At 34.5% G+C, this 24154-nt stretch overlaps 2 protein-coding genes across 2 annotated transcripts; both read right to left on the bottom strand.

Annotated features, from left to right (window-relative positions):
* Nucleotides 1-8787: 8787 nt before the first annotated feature.
* LOC102628936 (egg cell-secreted protein 1.4-like) lies at nucleotides 8788-9171 on the bottom strand. Its single transcript, XM_006465440.2, has one exon. The coding sequence runs from the start codon at nucleotides 9169-9171 to the stop codon at nucleotides 8788-8790; it is 384 nt and encodes a 127-aa protein (XP_006465503.2).
* A 1026-nt stretch (nucleotides 9172-10197) lies between these two features.
* LOC102629209 (stemmadenine O-acetyltransferase-like) lies at nucleotides 10198-11858 on the bottom strand. Its single transcript, XM_025102242.2, has 2 exons — nucleotides 10643-11858; nucleotides 10198-10465 (listed from the first exon to the last, which is right to left on the bottom strand). The coding sequence occupies exons 1-2, from the start codon at nucleotides 11709-11711 to the stop codon at nucleotides 10299-10301; spliced, it is 1236 nt and encodes a 411-aa protein (XP_024958010.2). The 5' UTR covers nucleotides 11712-11858; the 3' UTR covers nucleotides 10198-10298.
* Nucleotides 11859-24154: the final 12296 nt, after the last annotated feature.

Below are 24154 nucleotides of genomic sequence, written 5' to 3'. Positions count from 1 at the left end.
AAAAGACCAAAATACAATTACATCCTTAATTTATATAATTAAATGACCAAAATAGATCTATATTAGCACAATCTCGTTAAATTAATTCTCGGTAAATAGATAACCTTGATTAAATAATAGTTTTTGTTGGATCTGACTTGAGGCCAACGTGATAAATTAATAATTCGATAAATTTATTAGATAATAATTTTTTTTAAATCACATTATTCTGTAAGACCCAATTAATACATAGACTAATAATTAACTAATTTAAAACTAAATACATATGATAAGTCTAGAAAGCTTTTCTAAAATAAGTTTTTAGTGTTACTTGCTTTTTGAAATTGATTTCGGTTTGATTTTCACCTCTAACTTCTTGCAATGTTGAAAGAAGTTCCGACGTGGTATCATCACTTTATAACAATAAATTACTTAATGTCAATCACTTTGAATGCTTTTTGGTGTGAGACGGACTCTATAGTAGAATTGTCATCTTCAACTTCTTCCTCTTTATTGTTTCCTATTACACTTTCAATAATTTAGAGATTACTCAAAATCATAACCGTATCATGCAGTTTGACAGAATTACTACGTTCTCATACTACTTTTATATTTTATAAAAATTCCTATTATGAACGTGATATTATCTTTATAAATTAATAAATTATTAATTCATTAATATATTAATATGTGGGCTTGAGTGCAATGAATCGAAAACTTAGAGCCCCAAAACGGCTTCGTTTGGATCAAATGATTTTAGTCACTTGTCACGTGCAGCACGAGACATTTAAGTTTAAAGACGAAACAACTCAGCCCTTTGTCGTTTTGGAGAAACTTCAGTGGAATACGTGAGCTAGCTTGTGAAGGAACAAATCAAGTTTGTTAAATACCGTTACACACGTGTCCAGATTCTGTGCAATCTGGGTTTCAGCATCAGGAGTATAAAACTGGTTGTTGAGGGAGAAAGACGAGTGGTTTAGTGAGAGCTTGAGAGAGAGATTGAGGAGTGAGAGAGGTTTTTCTTGTTGCTTGTAATCTCTTGTTTAAAACCTCTGTATTTGTCTTCTTGATTTGTCAATAAATATTTTTCTGTGGCTTCTCCTGTTGATGTAGATTGTGCATTTCATGTACAATCGAACCACGTAAGATTATGTTTCTTGTGTGTTTGTGAAGTGCTTCTTGGTTAGGTTATACTCTGTGATATTAATCTTAAACCTAGGGCTAATTGGAATATGTGTTAGAGTCTTGATATCAAAGCTTGGTTTCTTCTGCAACTTGTTTGATCTTGGCTAGAGTCTCCTGGGTAGTGGTTTATCATCTTGAGTCTTAAGGGTGTTAAATCACTACATGTGGTATCAGAGCTGGAGTCTTGAAGCCCAAGATCCAAGTATGACTTCTACCAAGGTTGATCTTGAGAAGTTTAATGGGAAAAATAATTTCAACATGTGGAAGGTTAAGATGGAGGCAGTGTTAATAACTCAAGGTCTTAGAGATGCCCTACTACTAGTATCCAAGAAGGAGGGGAAATATATCTCTACATCAAAAACTCTAGAACAGATGGTAGAGATTGATAAGAAGGCCAAGGGAACTGTCATCTTGAGTCTTGCAGATTCTGTGATAAGGGAAGTGGCTAAAGAACCCACTTTTGCTGACCTATGGGCAAAACTAGAGAGCATTTACATGAAAAAGTCTCTGGCCAACAGGTTGTATATCAAGAAGAGGATGTTCACGTTAAAAATGCTTGAAGGCTCATCTCTTGATGAACATCTTGATGAGTTTAACAAAGTGTGTGACACTCTTGAAACCATAGATGCAACATTGGGTGATGAAGATAAAGCTTTACTTCTAATAAGTTCTTTACGTAAGTCATACGAGCACTTTATTGACACCTTGATGTATGGAAGGCAGACATTGTCTCTGGATGAAGTGAAGTCAGCTCTTAACACTAAAGAATTGCAAGGGAAGCAAGAAAGCCTTGGAAATGGTTCTGGTGAGGGGTTATCTGTAAAAACAAGACTATAAGGGAAGAAAAAGAAGCAAGGAAAGAATAAAGAAAAACAAAAGAATCTGAGATGTTTCCTGTGTCATAAAGAGGGGCATTTCAAGAAGGATTGTCCTGAAAAGAAGTTTCATAAAAAGGGAAAGGATGGTGATGCGGCTGTTGTAGAAGAAGAATGATATGAATCTGTTGGTGTTTGTGTAGCAACAGAGAGCAGAGACAGAGGTAAATGGGTACTTGACTCTGGTTGTACTTGACTGAGTATCATGACTTTGATGGGGGTAGAGTAATGATGGGTAATAATGTCATGTGTAAGATTATATGTATTGGAAATATAAGACTTAAACTCCATGATGGATCCATAAGGGAGCTTAAACAAGTGAGGTTTGTACCTGATCTTAAGAGAAATTTGATTTCTTTAGGGATGCTTGACCAAATGGGATATAGTGTTAAGAATGAGTCTGGTGAAATGATGATAATTAAGGGCACTGAAACCATCATGAAGTGTTTAAAGAAGAATGAAGTATTTGTCTTAGATGGGGAAGTAGTTACTGGTGAAGCATGGGTGTCAGTCAATGCCAATACTGACAAGGCCAGGCTATGGCATCTGAGGTTGAGGCATATTGGGGTGAGAGGACTTAAAGAGTTAGATAAGCAAGGTTTATTAGAAGGTGATAAGATTGGTGATCTATAATTCTGTGAGAGTCGTGTCTTAGGGAAGGCAACTTGAGCTAGTTTTAATAGGTCAGTTCACAAGTCTAAGGACAAGCTGAAATATGTTCATTCTGACTTGTGGGGACCTGCACAACAGATATCTCTAGGTGGTAACATATACTTCTTGTCCATTATAGATGACTACTCTAGGAGGGTGTGAGTTTATACTCTCAAGAGCAAAGATCAAGTTTTTGAGAAGTTCTTTGAATAGAAAAACTTGGTTGAAAATCAATGTGGAAAGAATGTTAAAAAGCTCAGAACAGACAATGGTTTAGAATTTTGTAATCAAAGGTTTGGTAGCTTCTGTGCAAAGGAGGGAATAACTAGACATAAAATAGTGAGGTTAACACCTCAGCAAAATGGGTTAGCTGAAATGATGAACATGACACTCATGGAGAGGGTGGGGAGTATGCTGGTTCAATCCAAACTTCCAAAGACTTTGTGGGCAGAAATACTTTTAACTGCTTGTCATCTAGTTAACCTAAGTCCCTCTACAACAATTGATTTCAAAACACCTTATGAGAAGTGGACTGGTCAACTAGCAAACTATGGAAACCTGAGAGCATTTGGCTGTCCAACTTATGCCCACACAAGCCAAAGAAAGCTAGCTCCTAGGGCTTTGAAGGGTTTCTTCATAGGATATCCAGAGGGGGTAAAGGGCTATAAGATCTGGTGCATAGACTTAAGTCCACCCAGATGCATCATAAGTAGGGATGTGACCATTAATGAAAGAGATTTACTAAATCAGAAGTCAGCTCAACAGCCAATTGAGGAATGTACTGAGACTGGTATAAAGCAACAGTTTGAGGTGGAGCTTCCTAAGTCTGATGAATCACTGGAAGCTGTAGATTCAGGTGGAGTCACTAACAGTTCAGGTGATTCAGAAATTCCTCAACAAGAACAAGAGTCTAAGGAACATGAGCAAGGCTACCAACTAACTAGAGATAGAGCCAAGAGACAAATCAAATAGACCAGAATGTATTGATATGCTGATCTTATCTCATATGCTCTAGCAGCTGCACATCAGATTGATGAAGATAAACCAAAAGCCTACAAAGAAGCAGTCCAAAGCAAGTTTAGCAAGGAGTGGCAGTAAGCCATGGATGAAGAAATTATGTCTCTCTATAAAAATAACACCTGGGAACTGGTTAAGAAACCTGATAAGAGGAGGGTTGTAGACTGTAAATGGATCTTTAAGATAAAAGATGGTTTGACAGGAGATGAACCAAAAAGATTCAAAGCTAGACTGGTGGCAAAATGGTATACAAAAAAAGAAAGGGGTTGATTTCAAGGAGGTATTTTCACCAGTTGTCAGACATGCCTTCATAAGAGTGATTCTAGCTCTGACTGCAGTACAAGACATGGAACTTGATCAACTCGATGTCAAGACTGCATTTTTGCATGAAAGACTCTAAGAAGAAATCTTCATGACTCAACCTGAGGGGTATGTGGACTTCATGAAACCTAGACATGTATGCCTGCTCAAGAAGTCTCTTTATGGTTTAAAATAGCCCCCAAGACAGTGGTATCTCAGGTTTGATGAGTTCATGATAACAAATGAATTCATGAGATGCAACTATGACTGCTGTGTGTATTTCAAGCTGCTGGAAAATGATCACTACATCTATCTTCCTTCTATATGTAGATAACATGCTGATAACTTGCAAATAGAGGGAAAAAATAGAAAAGTTGAAGGTAATACTGAACTCAGAATTTGACATGAAGGACTTGGGGACTACTAAGAAGATTTTAGGTGTAGAAATTAAAAGAAACTGAGCAAAGGGGGAAATATTTCTCAGTCATGAGAGATATTTGACTAAGGTTCTGGAAACCTACAAGATGCTGGATTCTAAGCCTGTACTAACTCCTCTAGCAGCTCACTTCAAACTGAGTAATCAGTTGTGTCCAAAAACTGATGAAGAGAAGCTTGATATGAAAAATGTTCCCTATGCTAATGCTGTAGGTTGCTTGATGTATGCTATGGTGCTTACTCGACCAGACCTATTGTTGAGTGTTAGAAAATTTATATTTATAAAGGAGAAAATCATCATTTTACACTTCAAGTCTTACCAACACCCTTACTTTTATGTATTTAAGCTTCTTGTGATTTAATTACGTGTGTTTTATTTTAATTAAGTATTTTATATATTTTAGGGGTATTATAGTCATTTCACAATGAACGAGAGATTGGACGGCAAAACGGACATCACTTTTGAACTTAGGACGGTCGAAAACCTTAAGAGGAACATAAAAGGAAAAATAACACTGTTCACATGTACGATACCGTCTACGTTACTGTTCACGACACTGTTTACATAGACGGATCGATGACATGGCATTGACCGATGATGTGGCATTGACTGATGAGGTGTCACGATTCTGTTGGACTAAAATTCTTATGCACTGTTGATTGGTGACGTGGCAGTATGTTAGTGGACCAAAAATTACGCGTACAGTACATTCATTACACATGATTATTTTCAACCAAACCGCGTCACTGTTCAAGCCGGGTCAAACCGTGTTACTGTTCAAACCGCGTAGTCAAACTGCGTACTGTTGATTGATGACATGGCGCAATCCAGAGTGTCCAAACTGTTTTTAATCTGATGGCCATGATGTACTCAATGTATCTATAAAAAAAGGGGCTCTCCCCCCCTAATTTGATAGCTCTGAATCCATTTTTGGACTCCATTTTCTGTAATTCCTTCTCTATCTTGTATTTTCTACGTATTTTAATAAATTTCCATTTTACCCCTAGTTCAATTATGAATAGCTAATTTTCTTTCAAACTTGGGTTGAAGGTGAAATCTCAACATGTGTCATGAGCTTTATTTGGTAAATTTATTTTCTTTTCCCCTTTAATTTTTGTGGATGATTTGACTTTTCGTAGACAAATAATAATAATCTTGTCTAGATATCGCCCTGGTTACACCGGCTCTCTAGTACAATGTTATTATTATTTAGCACGATAAGCCCTTAGCACCATATTGATTAGAGTGTGGTTCATGAGGTGTAGATTCCCCCCCTCATGATTTAATTAGCATTAATAAGGAATATTTAACCCATGGTGCATGTTGATACGGATCCAGATACCCAAGTACGTCATTTCAATAGATTTCTCTTCAATTTATTCTCGCCATTTCAATTCCAATTTTAGGATAATCTAAGCCACTTTCACCACAAATCCAACCATTCTCATAGAAAATTAATTCTACATATAATTAAAATCTACCTCCTCGTGGGATCGACACTCATCACCATTGATCTATTCTACAATAGATTCGTGCACTTGCGAGTTCAATAAAATTTGCACTACACCTATCCCACTCAGTGAGTGTAGTTAGTAGATATATGGCACAAACAGGAAGCGAACACTGGAGAGCTGTCAGATGGATAATGAGATACTTAAATGGTTCCTTAAGCCATGGATTAGTATATGGAAGATCCAGAGGGAGAGGTCATGGGCTGCTGGGGTTTGTAGATTCAGATTATGCAGGAGACTTGGATAAGAAAAGGTCACTCACAGGCTTCATGTTTATGTATGAAGGATGCCGCATCAACTGGAAGGCAACTCTGTAGCATGTGGTTGCTCTCTCAACCACAAAAGCTGAGTATACAGCTACCACAGAAGCTGTAAAGGAAGCCTTATGGCTGCAGGGGTTGTTTGGTGAATTGGGAGTGAGGCAGAAGTCAGTGACTATACATTGTAACAGTTCCAGTGTCATTCATTTGTGTAAGAACCCTGCACACCATGAAAAAACCAAACACATAGATATAAAACTTCATTTCATCAGAAACGAAGTATCTCAAGGAGTTGTGAAGGATGGCCAAGGTGCATACAGATGAAAATCCAGCAGATATACTGACTAAAGCGGTTCCTTCAGCTAAGTTCAACATGTGCTTAGACTTAGCTGGTATGAGCAGCTACTAAGTTGATAAGAAAAAGGAGGAGAAAGCAGGAAAAGGAGTTTTGATTCAAGGTAGAGAAATGTGGGCTTGAGTGCAATGAATCGAAAACTCAGAGCCCAAAAACGGCTTCGTTTGGATCAAATGGTTTCAGTCACTTGTCACGTGCAGCACGAGACATTTAAGTTTAAAGACGAAACGACTCAGCCCTCTGTCGTTTTGGAGAAACTTAAGTGGAGCACGTGAGCTAGCTTGTGAAGGAACAAATCAAGTTTTTTAAATACCGTCACACACGTGTCCAGATTCTGTGCAATTTGGGTTTCAGCATCAGGAGTATAAAACTGGTTGTTGAGGGAGAAAGACGAGTGGTTCAGTGAGAGCTTGAGAGAGAGATTGAGGAGTGAGAGAGGTTCTTCTTGTTGCTTGTAATCTCTTGTTTAAAAGCTCTGTATTTGTCTTTTTTATTCATCAATAAATCTTTTTTTGTGGCTTCTCCCGTGGATGTAGATTGTGCATTTCATGCACAATCGAACCACGTAAGATTATGTTTCTTGTGTGTTTGTGAAGTGCTTCTTAGTTAGGTTATACTCTGTGATATTAATCTTAGACTTAGGGCTAATTGGAATATGTGTTAGAGTCTTGATATCAAAGCTTAGTTTCTTCTGCAACTTATTTGATCTTGGCTAGAGTCTCCTGGGCAGTGGTTTATCATCTTGAGTCTTAAGGGGTGTTAAATCACTACATAATATTAACTAAATTAATAAATTTTTATAGTCCCAAGAGTAGTAATTTATCAAAGTTCTACTATATTTACTATAGCCTACAACATATTCATATTGCATGGGAGATATTAATTATGACTTGCATAAATAGTAGTCATAAGGAAAGGGAAAATGACTTTGCTAAAGAGCATTTTAGTCTAGGAATCTTTGAAGACGGAGTACGTGTTGAATAAACGCAACTAAACAAATTAAATCTACTTACCATGTGAGAAAGTCACAAAAAGAGACAAATCAATTTATAACCAAATACTTTAGTTTGAAATCGCACATATTAATATTGTAGTACAATATTATACGACAAGCGTGCCAATCTCGAGTTATATTGACTCAAACATAGACTCATTTCCAAGTAGAGTTAGAATTGCATTTTTTATTTGCTTGTATATTTCTCTTTCTTTTCTAATACGTGTAAATCAAGCTAGAGTTCACATTTTTCAATATGCCTTTGGATTTTGATTAATTAGTAGAATTAGTTGTGACTGATGAGGCTAATGCTTAAAAAATATTTTGTTGTTTAAGCTAGTGCTTGGATTGTCTTAACGGATAGGATGCTTTTAGCAATTTGTTTGATTCAAAGATAACTTTGGAATATTGCAAGCTATGTTCTGTTTTTACAATTTTAAAATTAGGATAATCTCGTTTATTGCGAAGGTTATAGAGAATATTCTTGTAATGTCAGCTTAAGGGTATCATATTTTTCAAACAGTCATCCTTGATATAGGATCAGACGAGCATGTGAAGCGAGTAATAAATGAAATCAATGCTGATAAAATATTTACTTTCTTTTCAAAAAATTGAGAAAGAAATTGGTTTTTACTTTTTCTGTTTCTCGAATTTTTTTACTACTATTTTTAGGTACTTTTTTTTCCTGTTTTTGTGTTATTTTTTTAATAAATTGATATTTTTATTGATATATAAATATATATATATATATATATTTATATTTATTTATTGAATGAGGTTTCCTTTCTTTCTACTATAGTATTTATTATTATTTTTTCTTCCACACTTTTGCAGTTTGCGCTTGATATTTAATTTTTATTCTAAGTGTTGGATGTTCTATTTAACTTTTATGTCAAGTGTCAAAAGCCCACGTCCACACAATGAAGAGGACTTGTGTCATTTTACCATTTAAGTTAATCCAATAAGTGAGCATCTGAGAGCTCGGGTTTATTTTAATTAATTAGAAAATAGAACTGCGCTTTGCGCGGTTTTAAAAAAAAAATTTAGTATTATTCTTTTTTTTATTCTACTTTTAACGATTTATTCTATTCGATTAAGAGACAAGACTTAAAAAAACATGAAAAAAATAAAGCAAAGCTAAAAGTAAAAAGATTTTTTAATTATTTAAAATTGCATTAGTTAAATTAACATCATGGAAATAGAAGTGCCATAGATGCACCTTGTCTAAGCCAAAACCTTGGAAACCTGAGGTTGATATATCACCGCGATGCCACTTGGAGAAGGAGCAGAAGATGCATCACAGTAACCTCTCAGTATGTTCCCTTCTTCGGCAGTGAATCCGAGAGAGGTGAGCATTGCAGGCCAGCAATTACGGGTATCAGCCTGGCTATTAAGGAAGAATATAACAATCTCATTTGAGCATGATTTTAGCTCCATTAACGTGTTCCAGCACTCCGTTAGGCCTTCACTAACTTCAAGTCTTGTTACAAGATCGTTGCATGGTTTCATATTGTTGTTGAGGCGATCATTCCTGCTGGTTGCATTTGCAATATTTGCTATGATCAGACAAGTGAAGGCCAAAATAAAAAATACATGTTTTAGAGTCATTGCTATTTTCTGTTCTTTTATGTTGTGTTTATATTTACGTGGAATATCATATTTTTTGTTGCTATTTATAAATTAAGGTGAGGCAAAGGAGAAGAGTGATTAAAAATATTTATAAATCATTGCTTAATTTATTATCAAGAATGTTTCAATTAGAGAAAATAATAGGTCTTTTGATGAACTGTTACGTATTGATTGTGTAATAACAATCAAATTAATTATGAGAAGATGAAAAGCTAAATTTGAAAGAAAATTTCTCTGTTTATTAGTTAATAGAAAATATATAAAGATGAGAAATGGTGATGCCACATCACATCTTGTAGTCCCAACTTTATATAAATATATAGATAGATGGGTTTGAGAGCAATTTACACCCTTTAATCCCTCTCCAAACCCCTTATGAGAATTTGAGGAGCTATTTTTAATACTTAATTAACACTTCAATATTTCAGAACTGATCTTCTTTTGATTTTCTTAACCCACTAGTAATCGTCTTCATCTCTTATTATTATTATTATTTTAAATATTATATACAATACATTTTATATGTAAGCCATTGAAATATAGCACTAAGCCCCCGAAGTCCAACATAGGAAAAAAAAATTATTATAACTATTAGGCAGGTTCGAACCGTCTAATTTAAACTTAAGGGAGAAGGTGCTTAACAACTCAGTCAAAAAATTATTGCTCTCTTTTTTGTACTTTAATCTAGTAAACGATGATGAAAGTTAAATTAAAACATAAGCCACATTTATGACTAGTTGAAACATATTTTTAAATTATTTAATTCTTTATTTTAAAATTATTTAGGAATTATGGTTACTTTGTAATCAATAACTACCCTTCGTGAGCAAAGCCAAAATTAATTTTTTTTTAAATTTGTATCTCTCTACCATCCCTAAGACAAATTCGGATGACTAACTAAATAGAATTGTTTGAAAATCACTCGGTTGAGCTCTTGATAACAAAATTATAAATTATCAGTGACTATACTTAATTAGAACTAATTAATCCAATTTCTTCCACCTCAATTGTATGGCATTTATCATATGACACCAATAATTAACTCAAACAACAATGAAACTTACACTAACTACCAATTTCATAACTACAAATTATATATAGAACTGTCATAACTTAGATTGTGGTATTACATTATGAGAAATGGAAGAGCATTTTCCCAAGGGAGTTGGATCCAAGGAGGCAAATCCAAGTAACTCTCTATCAAGTTCTAAAAGAGCCAAGTCTTCTTCAAGCAAATGCAGCCATGCCTCAATCCCATCCCCCGATCTTGTATCTGAAAGAATGACAAAATTCGCGAACTGAACAATTGATCCATCAAAACTGGTAAAGTTCATCCAAATAGGCTTCCCCCATCCAAAATCAATATCATAAAAAGGAAAATTACACACACTGCTAAAGCTAATTCTATCTTTTGCGTCAGCAAACACTTCTTTATTCTCATCTTTGATACCTTCGCAAAGGCTAATAAGCGACCCTTCACCATCACCTTGAAGACGTTTTACAACTTTCGTAAATGATTCCCTCAGCTTCCATACCAGGCCATCCAATTCTACTTCATCATCATGATCTTTGCACAAAGCATCTGCATTCCAAACGAAATTCCCAAAAGAATTTTCTGACAGCGGCGGCCTGACCAGTGGCCGCAAATTTAAAACGCGGGTCAATAGATTTGGTTTGTACGAACCTGATTTTGCTTTGAAGGCAGCCATGATGCGCTTGGAAATAAGTGCTGTCACGACCTCAACACGTGATGGATTTTGCAACGACGTTGAGCTAGTCGTTGCCTTGGCTTTTAAATTGGCTATTGCTTGGGCATCAAATACAAATCTCCTCACAACAAATTTGCCACTCTTGGAAAATGCAGTAGCTTCTCTTGGGTATGTATGATCATTTTGTGGAAATAAAGATGAAATTTCATAATTAGGACATATTGATGTGTCTTCACCAATATTCTTACCTGCTCTGGCGGCCCAACTCATCAGAAATGAGCCTAATGTTACTCCATCAGCAACCATGTGCAAAATACAAGCACAAATGACAAGGCCACCACATGAAAATCTTGTTACCTGTATTTTACCCACATGAGCTCCTGCAATTTCTTTACTCTGCCGCTGCTCATTGCCCACCACTGGATGGAATTTAAAGATCACCAAAGAGAGATCAGGTCGGTTGAGAAATTCATTAAGTGTGCATTTGGCTCGAGCCTCCGCAAAATAAATCCCTTCGTCGTTGCAATCAACGGAGAGCTTATCTTTCATCTTTCCGGCAAGTGGGTAAAAGGAAGATAAGGTTTCCGACAGAGACTGCTTTAGCAGTTGCAATCTTTTGGAGACAATTTGATCAATATCAGTGGAGCTAATTGAAAGTTCTGTGTCTTGTTTAAGGGGATAGTATAGGGAAACAGGTGGATAGCAGTGATCATGAAGTTGATCCAAGAGAGAGAGCTTGTAGGTTTTGAGGTGAAGAGGTGTTGGGGAAGAAGGTTTTATGAACTCTTTTGAAATTATTTCCACATCCATTGTCTTTCCCTCAAAAGCTTTTCTCTGTGGAGTTATCAGAAAGCTACTGGGGGTATTGTAGTCTGTTTCATGTAAATTGATTATGCAAGGGTTCTATAAACTAAAGCCAAGTAATATATTCGTCAAAAAGATCATTTTTACTCTTCATTTGTGTATGTATTTTTATGATATACTGTTTTAGTACTTAGAATGAATTGAGTATTAAACACTTGTGAGAGGCCCATAGGAAAATAGGAGAATAGCTTTTTGATTGCTCTCTCTCTCTCTTTTTTATTTTTTAAGATCAAAATTGCATCCATTTACAAAGCATAAGGTGCTATTAAGTTGTTTACAGACTAATGCTGTTGGCAACTTGGCATAAATGACAAATGAAGAATTGGACTGCAGAGAATCCATCGGTGCAACTAAAAATTTGGCCTCATATTTTTGTGGCTTCCACGAAACCTAGATGTTATTTTTTTCAAAAAAAATCTTAGCACATGCGTAATTAGATCTTGTCAGATTTTTGGCTCTTAAAACCCAAATTATAATATTTTAACTCTTCAAACACGCCCTGCTAGCTCCTCACATATTTTTAAAATTAGTCTTCGATCAATGGCCAAATCATTTTTTTAATATTATATTAGCAAGTGTAAGACAAGTACTGGCAAGTACTGTCGAATGTCGGCCAAGACATAAATAAGAGTTTAGATACAAGCACGTGTGAAAACGTTGGCCGTTAGGTAACGACGAAAATACCCTCTCATAGTTGGAGTTGAAATAATTTTTGTAGTGGTAGAGGTTTTGGAGACAAATTTCATAAGTAAGAAGCATTAAACTCTTATTTTCCATAGGAGCAAGGGTGGCCGAAACCGAACTGGATCCGAAAAAATACTGGTGCAGTTTGGTATTTTGGGAGTTCGATTTGTACTTTTTCTTAAAAGAAATCGAATACTTAGTTTGATTTTCAATTTTAAATTTTAAATTTAAAAACTGAACAGAAAAATTAATTTTTTTTTTAAATTAAAGAAATGTCATGTGATGTTTAGGGTAGGCCGAATCAGATTGGACCCAAAAAAATCTAGTTCGATCCGATTTTTTCAATTTCGGTTAAGTGTTTTATAATTTAAAAAAAAAATCGAATGGATTAGTTTCGAAACCGAATCAAATGAAAATTTCCAAATCAATTTTTTGAAATTTCTATTCTGAACTGAATTGAAAATTTTGGTTTATTTCGAAACCGAACATGTCCTTACCAGTGCCCACCCCTACACATGAGAGACTTGACTGCTCCATTTTAAAATTAGAAAAAGAGGTATAAATCAATTCAATTAAAGAATTGTACTATTTAAAAAAATAAAAAATATGAATCTACGTAGATCAACTGATCAAGTGAAAATTTGAATTAAAAAAAAAAGCATGTGATTTGGTTGTTCATTAGGCCTGAGATATTTTACCATCTCTCTCAAACTTTACAGCTATTTTTAGCATTATTTTAGGTCGGGTCCTGGTTCCCAGTTTGGCAGTTCCCACATTGCAAGAATAATCTTTTTTTTTTTGAAATTATAATGATGCCTCCTAATCATATTGTTGCTGACCTTTCCTCTTTCCAGACTTCAGCTTTGTATACAGCAACTCAACAAGTGACCAATAACATATCAGAAGCAAATCAACACCCAAAAAAGAAAAAGACGCTAACTTTTACGCTAAAATCAGGGCAAACGCTCCATTTAATTTTAAGATTATACTTTTAAAATTTATCTAAAATATTTTCATTGTATATCTATTTTTGTTAAAATTCATTTAATTATTCTAAAATTTTCACCAATTACATATTTGTTTAAATTTTAAATATACAATTTAATTCTTTCACGTTATTTAAGTTAATTTTTACTAACGCAGCCTTAATAGTTCAAAATTGTGAAGGTATCTAACCGACGATTGTAAATTAGGAGATATCTAATTAATTGGCATCTAATTGTTAAGTTACCTAACGTAAATCAGGAGGTATCTAATTGATTTATATCTAATTGTTTGAAGAGTGAGACTATTTGAACCCACAATTTTTTATTGATATCCCTTTTTTAATGACGAATTTTATTATCTAAATATTTTTTAAAAAAATTACTTAGGTAACTCTTTCTTCTCTTTCTCTCCTCAATTTCATAAATTCTTATTCATTTATTCAAATGTATTCTTGTACCTGCAAGTAATTGGTCCTATTAATTAAAAGGAACATAATCTACCATTTAAAAATGAATATTAGTAAATTTTTATCAGGTATGAAAGTTATTAAATATTAAGAAATTATTTTTTATCTAATATAAAAGCTAATGAATGATGAGAAAAAAAAATTCCTTTATATAGAAAGCATAGAATATAAGTAATGATATGCTAAGAAAGGCTAATTTTTTTTTTTGAAAATTATCAGCCATATACCCTTAAATGACACCCGTATCAAATGTGTGTGAACACTTTTCAAGTGTATCACTTGTATACCATAAGTTGACAAAACACTTCTGCCGTCCACTAATCTGTTAACTTTCGTTTGCAAATGCTGACATCTTAAGGGTAATATAGCCTTTTAAGATTGATGAAATTTTGATTAAAAAAAAGACATGTCATTCCATTTACCTAGTAAAAAATGACATGTCATATGATATATATTGATAAAAATGACATGTCATCCCATTTATCAGATAATTGTTAATAATTGCTAAAAAAAAACTACTTTACAACCGAATCTACTCCTCCAAAATTTAACCTAAATTTTTGGAGATCTACTCCTCCAACACTACTAGAAAAATGGTCTTTACTGACTTTAGAATAGTGTCAGAAATTACTTTCACTGACACTTGTTAATTGTGTCAGTAATCTGGGAGTCAGAAAAATAGTGACACTTGTAAGTGGTGTCAGTGATTACTATTACTACAGTATCACCGATATTATGACACCATAGTATTAGTAGTTATTGATATTTTATTAGTGTCTATGATTATTGTTACCATGGTATCACTAGTTAATTTATTTTAAAAAAATAAAAAATTGAATTGGATCATTACTTATTGATTTATTCGGAAAATTAAAAGGCACCACAAAATAACAAAAAGAAATTGATTTATATCATAAAATCTTTCATTTCACATTTAAATATTATTAGTATATATTACAAATTCCAAAACTTCAATAACAAAAATATGAGATATCCTACTCTCATAACTAAATAATCCAAATTCAATACATAAAAATTTCTACTATCCAATCAAATGCCTACTACTTGTGGCTAAATTTAATAAATCTATAAGCTAAATTGACAAGGATGACTGCCTTTCACTCTTTGAATATGAGTAGTATAATTGCGTTATCCACCAGCAGCTTCTCCATTCAATAGACTGTATAGGTTAGGATATAAGTGAAGTTGAAGAATAAAGACTTCAAACACATTGATCAAATCTGCATATGAATACATGGAAAAGAAAAAAAAAATTAGCTGCCAATATCGAGCCATTAGAGAAACAACAATTAACAGAAATAAAATTATTTTGTTCGAAAGAAAAAAATACTCATAAGCTATTTATAAATAAACTCAATTATTCTCTTTTGGTAAAGGTTATATATATAGCAAACTATAGCAGCCAAGAAGTTTTCAATGTAATATCTACTTTCAGCACAAGCATGTTACTCTATCTACATATACCAAATGATTTTTGTGCATAGTTAAAAGTTATCACAAATGCTCTATTATAAATAAATCACCACTCATTTCCTCAATTTATTCATTCTAAAAGCTTATTTAACAAGGCAAAAAATAAGTTCTCAAACTGCAGTTTCCTTAAACTGGGCATAAAATAACTATGAATCTCCATATTTATATTAGGCATAATAAAGCTTGGACATAAAATATTTCAATAATTTGAGAGTTCGATCCAAAATTATTACTACTAAAAGAAATAATTTTGTAAACTTAGTTAAGCCTTTATAAAGTGAGTAAGAGATTTATTATACTACTTAAATCTATTCATGTGAACCATTTAAAGAATATCACCCTAAATTGTAATTAAGTATTCATTAATTTTGCCTAATTATAAACTTTAAGAAGATAAAAAAAAAGTAGAATAAAAATATAATCATTATATATTTCCACTCACAAGTAATGTTGCTTTAACTTGATTGACATCATAACCCAAAAATCGCTTTAAACATTAGCTCATGAAATAATGGATAATATTACTTACGAGAAATTACTAGTTCTCCAAACTGGTATAGATCCAAACTGGTACAGACCTCAGAAATGGGATGGTCCCCCACATTAATGCCATCCTGCATGCCATAAACGGGACTTCAGGTTTTGTGCAAAATCTCTTTAGGAGAAATTGTTTTTGAAGATAAACAGTTTGTCAATACCAGCAGTGGTTTTCATACAATGAGATAAAAATAAATGGTTTATAAAGGAGAATGTGGTCGTACAAATGCGGTAGCGCAGTTATGCAGAAATTCAATGGTAAAACAAGACCAGCTTGCAAATCGACACATGAAGTTATAGGATGAGTAACCAAAATGAAAATATTGAGATGGAGAGGAAAAGTGACTCAAAAAGTAATACAAGGAAAGAAGGAAATCAACATAAGATGAGAGAAGCATTCGAGAGAATGCCATTAGCATGAAGCTAAGATGAAAAAAAGATGAACTTAATAAAATGTGAGAATGCCAATTGCATAAAATTTGTTGCCTGCTTAAGACATGCAGCAGGGGTGGTATCATTATGTTTTGCATTTAGATCACATTCAACATTTTTTACTTCCAAAATCATTCGACTCATGGAGAGCAATAAAGCATTCTTCTAACACCAATAAGAGCACCCTTAGAATTATAAAGAGTATGATAAAGAAGGAAAAGTGTGCAACTAGAGCTGGATAGTTTATGAGTTCAATAATAAATGTGCCATCAAGAACTCCAAATAAACCCACCAAAGATTGTTTCCAAAATGCAGTGAACGCAAGCTAAAAAAAAAAAAAAACCTATTCAACCTAAATAAGCAATTTGTATATTCTTCGCATATCTTTCTTCTAGTCAAACTGAGCAAAGAAGTTTTGTCTGAAACTACTAACAACCGGTTAATGTCAAGGAAGTGCAAAAGAGAAATAGTCCTATGAGACTAGAAATTTATTTTCGTTCAATTTACCCACCGCAGGAACTATTCCAAGTGGAATAAATCATTATTTTACCACAGGTTCTTCCTAGGCATGGCATGGTGATAATATTGTATGTCTATAGAAATGAATAAAAAAATCCCAGTAGTGCAGGTCCCAAGCAAAACCGATTCTGTTCATTTTCGTGAAAACTTTAATGAATTTCGCATGATAAACTTAAGTACCTAGTTAATTGCCAAACTTAATTAAAATTTACATCCAGCATCTTCTAATGCATCAGCTTAAGCAGTCAAACCATCTAAACAAGTCCCAGTAATTCTTGTTCTGTCTTACTGTTCAGTTCATTTTTGACACATAATAATTCAATTCCAAATAACCAAATGGAATAAGATACAAGAACATTTAACTTCAGAAGTTTTTCTCAGAACGAAACATACCCATCAACAAGCTGAACAAGTTTTGGATATAGCTGCTCATCTCGTAAACGATTTATTTCGAGAACTGTTGAATCCATGGATTGCATATCGACAATATATCTTGTGTGCAGATGACTGACTGCTGCTTTTATTTTCTCCAGTGCTTCAGAGTTAGTACCTCGTTTCTTTTGCTTGTTAAGCATAGCAACCTTTCTTTGGTAGTCAAGTTTCATAAGTTCACCTGCCTATCAGCAACATCAGTACCGAATAAGATTCAGAAGACAGTGTGTATGGCAAATGTAATACAGAGAAAAAAATATCATGGAAGCTGCACATTTTGCAGAAACGAAAAAAAATTAAAAGTTTGCTAGTTGATTTTGAATAATTTTTTTTTTATTTCAACCAAACAGAGAGGTGAGATTTAGCTTACCAATCAATGAATAATAATTACAAATTTTCTAAATATGGCGGTATTCATGCAAAAAGTTATTCAATCTTAGATTAAAGGAAGAAAAACAAGGACTAAAAATTGACTTCTATTTGGCAAGGTGATAATACAATTTACAAGCCAAGTCCAAAAAAATGAAGAGGTATAAGAAGGGCACTCCATCAAGCATTTCCTAAATCTGACCAACAATGTAATGCTCTTTCCCTACTCATTCCCCTCCATGTTTTCTACTGCAAGTTTATCAAAGGAAACTTCATGATGAACTTAAGCATGGAAATAGAAACAATCACCTCTCTGCAGGCACTTTAAACTAGGATTTACATATATAGAAGTAATGACTCAAGAAGTAGACATTTGAAGTTAAACAAAAGCTCAATGGACATCCATATAAATATCTACTAGTTCAATGGGATGGTCCCCCACATATTTAAATGTTTGACAAATACCCAAAAATCAACTTTCCCAATTATAGAGTTAGATGTTTGCAAATATTACTTATGGATAATGACCCACAAAGTAAAAATCAAATATTTCCCTTAACAGTTCTTGATTATGGAAGTATAGGACCTCCTTTTATTCCGAAATGAATTAACTTTTAATCATTTTAAGATAGTGTTCAATCATAATTATTTTTCAAAGAAAAAACTGGTCCTGAAGAACTCTAAATGACCATTTACTAAGGCCAAGATACCTTCAGATCCTTGATTGATAATGCATCATATATCTTTCCTCAATCATACAACCACCCAGATCAAAGCATCATATGTTGCTTAAATTCCATAAACTCAACAGAACAGATAACTCACCTCCAGGCGGAATAGGTTTGTGGGAAAAACAATCCCAGCTCCAACAGAACTTCGAGTTGACTCCAAAAACTTTGGCAAAGAGAAATTCCGTATTCATTCTCTATTAACTTGGCAACGTTCCCAGCACATGCAAAAAGATGTCCATGAATTCCTTTTTCTCTAAACCACCTCAATGGAAGATCAAAAGAAAGATCTGCAAAGGCTGAAACAGCAAGGTCTCCTCCAAGAAAATCCATTTCAGAAGCATCAGCATTCTCATCAAGGAATCGCCTCTAACTTGCCTTCTTGGCTCTGTAGGGCCCAATCCCCTTGTCTTAAACCCCCACAATGTCGATGGCCTCTCTGAACTCAACATTAAAAACAATAAAATACCCCTAAAAAAAAAGCCCTAATTTTTTGAATCTGACTTTCGAACCCTAACTTTGGCCAAGTTCTTCACAACACTTTCTAGGCTTTTTCCCAAGGGTATTTTAGCTCAAGGATGGCGGCTTATTTTGAAGGTTTACAGCAACGACTTGTGAGGTAGAACGTTGTTAGAGAGAGAGGTAGAGAGAGAGAGAGGGGGGAGAGAGAGAGAAGAGAGCTTCGGTTCAAAGAAGAAAGTGGCGGTGGGGATAGATTTTTTGCTCGTCAAAATTTTTAGATTTTAGGTTTCCATGTACACCTCATTAAAACGAAATAGTTTCTACTTTCTAGATAATTTAATTTAATTTTTAATAATTATTGTTTATTAAGTAAAAATGCAACTTGTGGTTTGGTGGCTTAACGTTTAAAATTAAAAAGTTAAAGTATAGAAGTCTGTGGTTCGACTCCCAGTGGATACAAAATTAAAATTTTATTTTTTTAATTACTAATACCTTAATGTCACATATTTGTGATACTTAATTTACAGACACTATAGTATTGAAAATTTGTGATACTTATCTGTTAAACACGGAAAATGCCCCAAACACATGTAATTACTGATACTTTTTAATTAAGTGTCACAAGATAAGTATCAGTAAAGACCATTTTTCTAGTAGTGCAAGCTCCAATTGGAAATTTTTATGGTATAATATGTATAATTGTAAATAATATGTTGTTAATAATTTTTTATGGTATAATATGAATATTTTTTATGGATAATTGTTAATAATATGTACCATTAATAATTTATTTTTTTAATCAAAAAAATGTATTGTTAATAACAATATAAAAAAAATTGTGTATTGAAAATTTACGTTAATTTTTGGGTAAATTTATATTTTTACCTCATTTTGAGTTTCAAAGGTAAAATAGTCAATTTGCCACAATTCTATTAACTTTCTAACGGAAGTTAACGGATTGGTGGATGACAGATGTGTTTTGTCAACTTAGGGTATACGAGTGATACACTTGAAAAGTGTTCACACACATTTGATACGAGTGTCATTTAAGGGTATATGGCTGATAATTTTCCTTTTTTAAAAAAAGAGAGTAAAATTGGGTGTTTAGTTTGCACAACAGGGAGAGAGAATTTACAATTATAAGATAAAGAGAGGAAGTAATATGTGAAGGGGAATTTTGAGATTTGTAAATTTTGAAATTTTAATAATGAATTTATTTTTTTAAAATAAGTATGGAGAGGAACTTCGTTGGTTCAAATAAGCCCACTTTTATTTAAATTTTCAATTTATATAATTTTTGGAAAATTTACGAAAATAGCCATAAATATTTTGTTATTTTCACAACTAACCCTATCAATTTTTTTCTGTCAACATTAGCCAAACACAAGCCTTTCTCCCCAAATTACCCTTCTTTACAGACCAAAAGCAATAATCTTTCTCCCATATCGTCAAACCAAACGCAGCTTAATCATCAACCAACGTCGACGGCAAAAGACAACAGTAAAGGTGAAATCCGATCATAATCTATCCGAATCCAACACTAATCGGCATCACTTAGTGGTATGAGTTATTTTCTGAACTTGCTTAATTGAATTGTGGGTGAATCCGGCGACAGGCTGCCTGTCGCACCAAAAATTTCTGCCTGTCGCACCAAGCCTTAGAGATTCATTAAAACTGTATTAATTTAATCCGGATCCAATTAATTTTTTTTTGATAATTTCAGGCTTAATGGATTCAGTTGTACTTGAATTGTGTTACGATGGTTGGTGGGAGACATTAGAGGATGGCCGTATGGAGTATGTGAATGGTAAAAATCGAGCTTTTTTGGTTGGGAAAAATTGTCTGTTTGATCAGTTATTGGCAAGAGTATACGAGGTGTTACAAATAAACCCTAATGAATATAGTATTACAATGAAGACAACTTTGAGGTCTAGTAACACATTATATCGTATATGTGCACTGTCCATGGATATATTTGATGATGAAATGGTGAGGGTTGTGTTGTATATGGCATCCGACGTAGCCAATTTTGGATGCATTCCTATATTCGTGACCACATCACCTCGAGTTCCGAGCGAAGGTATTGAGCCACATGTCGATACAGAAACTTCGTTTAAAGCAAATATGTCTGGCCCCGATAATGATGAAGAGCTGTTGCCAAGGACAATATCGCTGCAGCAATATTACTCTCCAATCCATGACAATCATGACAACATTGATGATAACGGCGTTACGTTAGAGGATGTTGGAGCAACGGTATTTCCAATAACGACGTCGTTGGAGCAACGGTATTCTCCGTATCACAACAATGATTTTCGGGACAATGATGATTTTCATCATGAGACAGAGGGGGATAATGTTTGTGCAGAACCTTCTAATAATACGAGGGGCACTCATTTCAATAATGATGGTGATGATGGAGGAGCTGGTCCTTCGAATGTTCCGTCGTTTCAGCACGACGATGAGTGTGAAGACAATACTCCTGTGAATAACAGAGGCAATAGACCTAGTCCTTCTATGGTTCGATCGAGAAGGCGAATTGACCCTCTTACAAGTCTTGCTCCAACTTTGCCTTCGAACATGGTTGCTCCAAGCTTTGTTAGCAGTTGTGATTCAGATGATATCAGTGTGGGTAAGCTATTTGCTGAGAAGAATGAGTTTATATTACAACTACGCAAGGTTGCCTTTAGAGATAAGTTTGATTTCAAGATTGCACGGTCTACTACGACACGTTTTGAGGCTCACTGTTGTTCAGAATCATGTAAATGGCGTATTCAAGCAACTAGATGTTCGAACGAGCAAAATGTTCCTTGGGTGGTGAAGAGAATTGACAATGTACATACTTGTCATAATGAGGTATTGGTTGATGGACGTCATCAAGTAAGGAGCCAGGTTTTCGGTCATATTATCGCAGAAAAATATATTCAAGACAAGAGGATTTATACTCCGAATGACATAAGAGCAGATATGCAACAGGAATACGGTGTTCAGTTAACATACCAGCAGGCATATCGGGCAAGAGAAGTTGGTCTTGAAATAGTTCGAGGAAACCCTGCAGAGTCATACAACTTGCTCTCTAAATACTCTCACGTACTAACTACAACTAATGAGGGTACAGTCACTCACCTCGAGCAGGATGGAGATGGTAATTTCTTGTACTATTTTGTAGCACTCGGATCTTCCATCAAGGGTTTTATGCAGTACATTCGGCCTGTCATTGCTGTAGATGGTACTCATTTGAAGGGACTATATCGTGGAAGCATGTTCGTGGCAACATGTCTTGATGGTAACAATCAATTGTATCCGTTAGCCATTGGGATCATGGATTCAGAAAACAATGATGCTTGGGAATGGTTTATGATGAAGTTACACGGAGTGATTGGCGATAGACCTGAGTTGGTAATTATCTCTGATCGATGCACTGCCATAAGGAGAGCCGTTCTTAAAGTATTTCACAATGCAAGTCATGGCGTTTGTTTTTACCACGTCAAAGGTAACATTAAGTCTCAGTTTAGAATGTCCAAAGCTCTTTGGGATCAATTTGAGCCTGCCTTTATTAATGCAGCAAAAGCATATGGCCATGAGGAATTTAAGAGACAACTTGAAGGGTTGTGGATAATCCACTTGGGAGCGGCTGATTACCTAGAAAATAATGTCGGTACGTGTAATTGGGCAATGTTTCAGTTTGAAGGTAGGAGGTACAGCATACTTACCACCAACATCGCGGAGAGTGTTAATTCTTTCATGCGGGAACCTCGAAAATTTCCTGTTACTTATCTTATTGATCACTTTAGAAAAACAATGCAGCAATGGTTTTATGATAGAAAAATTGTGGCTGAATCAATGACTACTCGGCTAACAACATGGGCGGATGAAATAGTCACTGAGAGGAGAACTATAGCTGAAAGAATGATAGTTCGGCCGGTGTCTCCGCATCGATTTCAAGTGGTAGGCGGTGGGCTTAAGGAAGGTTTGGTTGACTTGCAAAAGAGAACTTGCTCCTGCAGAGTGTTCCAGCTTGATCAGCTTGTGTGTGCTCATGCAATTGCGGCGTGTTTAACACACCGGGTAGATTTTATTAATCTTTGCTCGGACTTTTACACTACAGAATCGTTGGCGATGGCTTATGCACAACCAGTATAGCCAGTTGGTGATGTGGCTGATTGGGAAGTTCCAGATGAAATTCAGGAGATGCAAGTATACCCACCAGTTGAGGCACCACCACCTGGCCGTCGTAAAGAGCTCAGAATACCCTCGGCTGGCGAGGACGTTGACCGGCGGACTGTAAGATGCGGTCGGTGTCATGAACTAGGCCATAATCGTAAGAGATGTAAGAATCCCATTGCGTCGACTCGAAGTTAGTTGTATTTTGTGTGTTATGAGTTTGTAAAAACTATTATTGTTTTTGTGTTTCGTTGGTTAAAAATGTTACTGTTTTTTGTGTATTGTACACTTATATTTCATAAAACTTTATTTAAAGTTTAAAATGTGAGGCATTAAAATTATATAAACTTAAGTGCGCGAAGTAAAAAAAAAATACAAATTTCAACATTTAAATTACTACATAGGTTTACAATATAATATCGTCATTAAATATATCAACCGCAATCTTCTTTCTAAAGTACTCGACATGACTGGCGTTAAACTCCAATCTAAGCCCGAACATTAAATACATCGTAACCATCAATACAAAAACACCGTAATCGCCAGTTCCGGGCTCTTGTTGTGGCGCGCTCTTAACTGCGATAACTTTCCACGGGTCTTCACTCCGCAACTTCGGTCGGATATTGTAGAAGCCAACATATTCCAACCATCGAGGGAATATAACTTCAAGTGGCTTGAATTTCAACTTGTACCTTTTGTCGTCACGATTTGAGAGTAATGAGTCATAAATTTAGACTTTATTTTTCCGAAAGTCAACTCGTGCTAGTACCCAATGCCCGCCGTCCAAGTTAACAGGGATGAGTAACTGCATATAACAATTGAAAAACATGTTCGTTATGTATGAAATTAAAATACAACAAAGAAATAGCAACAACTTGAATATTTTCATTATATAGCATGTGAAATGTAATAAAATATATACCATATCGACATCCATCATTGATTTAGACATTGTGTGTTGTCGCCCACAAAGATAACTATTCAAGCGGTCGTCGAATACCATTGAATCGACTGCACAATTCCCGTTATTCCATAATTGATTCAAGAACACCTAATACATAGATAACCAAGAAATGCATAAATTAATAAAACTTAAATTTTTATAATTTAATAAA

This window comes from Citrus sinensis, chromosome 7 (assembly GCF_022201045.2).
Source record: "Citrus sinensis cultivar Valencia sweet orange chromosome 7, DVS_A1.0, whole genome shotgun sequence".
In the NCBI taxonomy this organism is placed as follows: Eukaryota; Viridiplantae; Streptophyta; class Magnoliopsida; order Sapindales; family Rutaceae; genus Citrus; species Citrus sinensis.
This window is presented reverse-complemented; position numbering and strand designations above follow the sequence as displayed.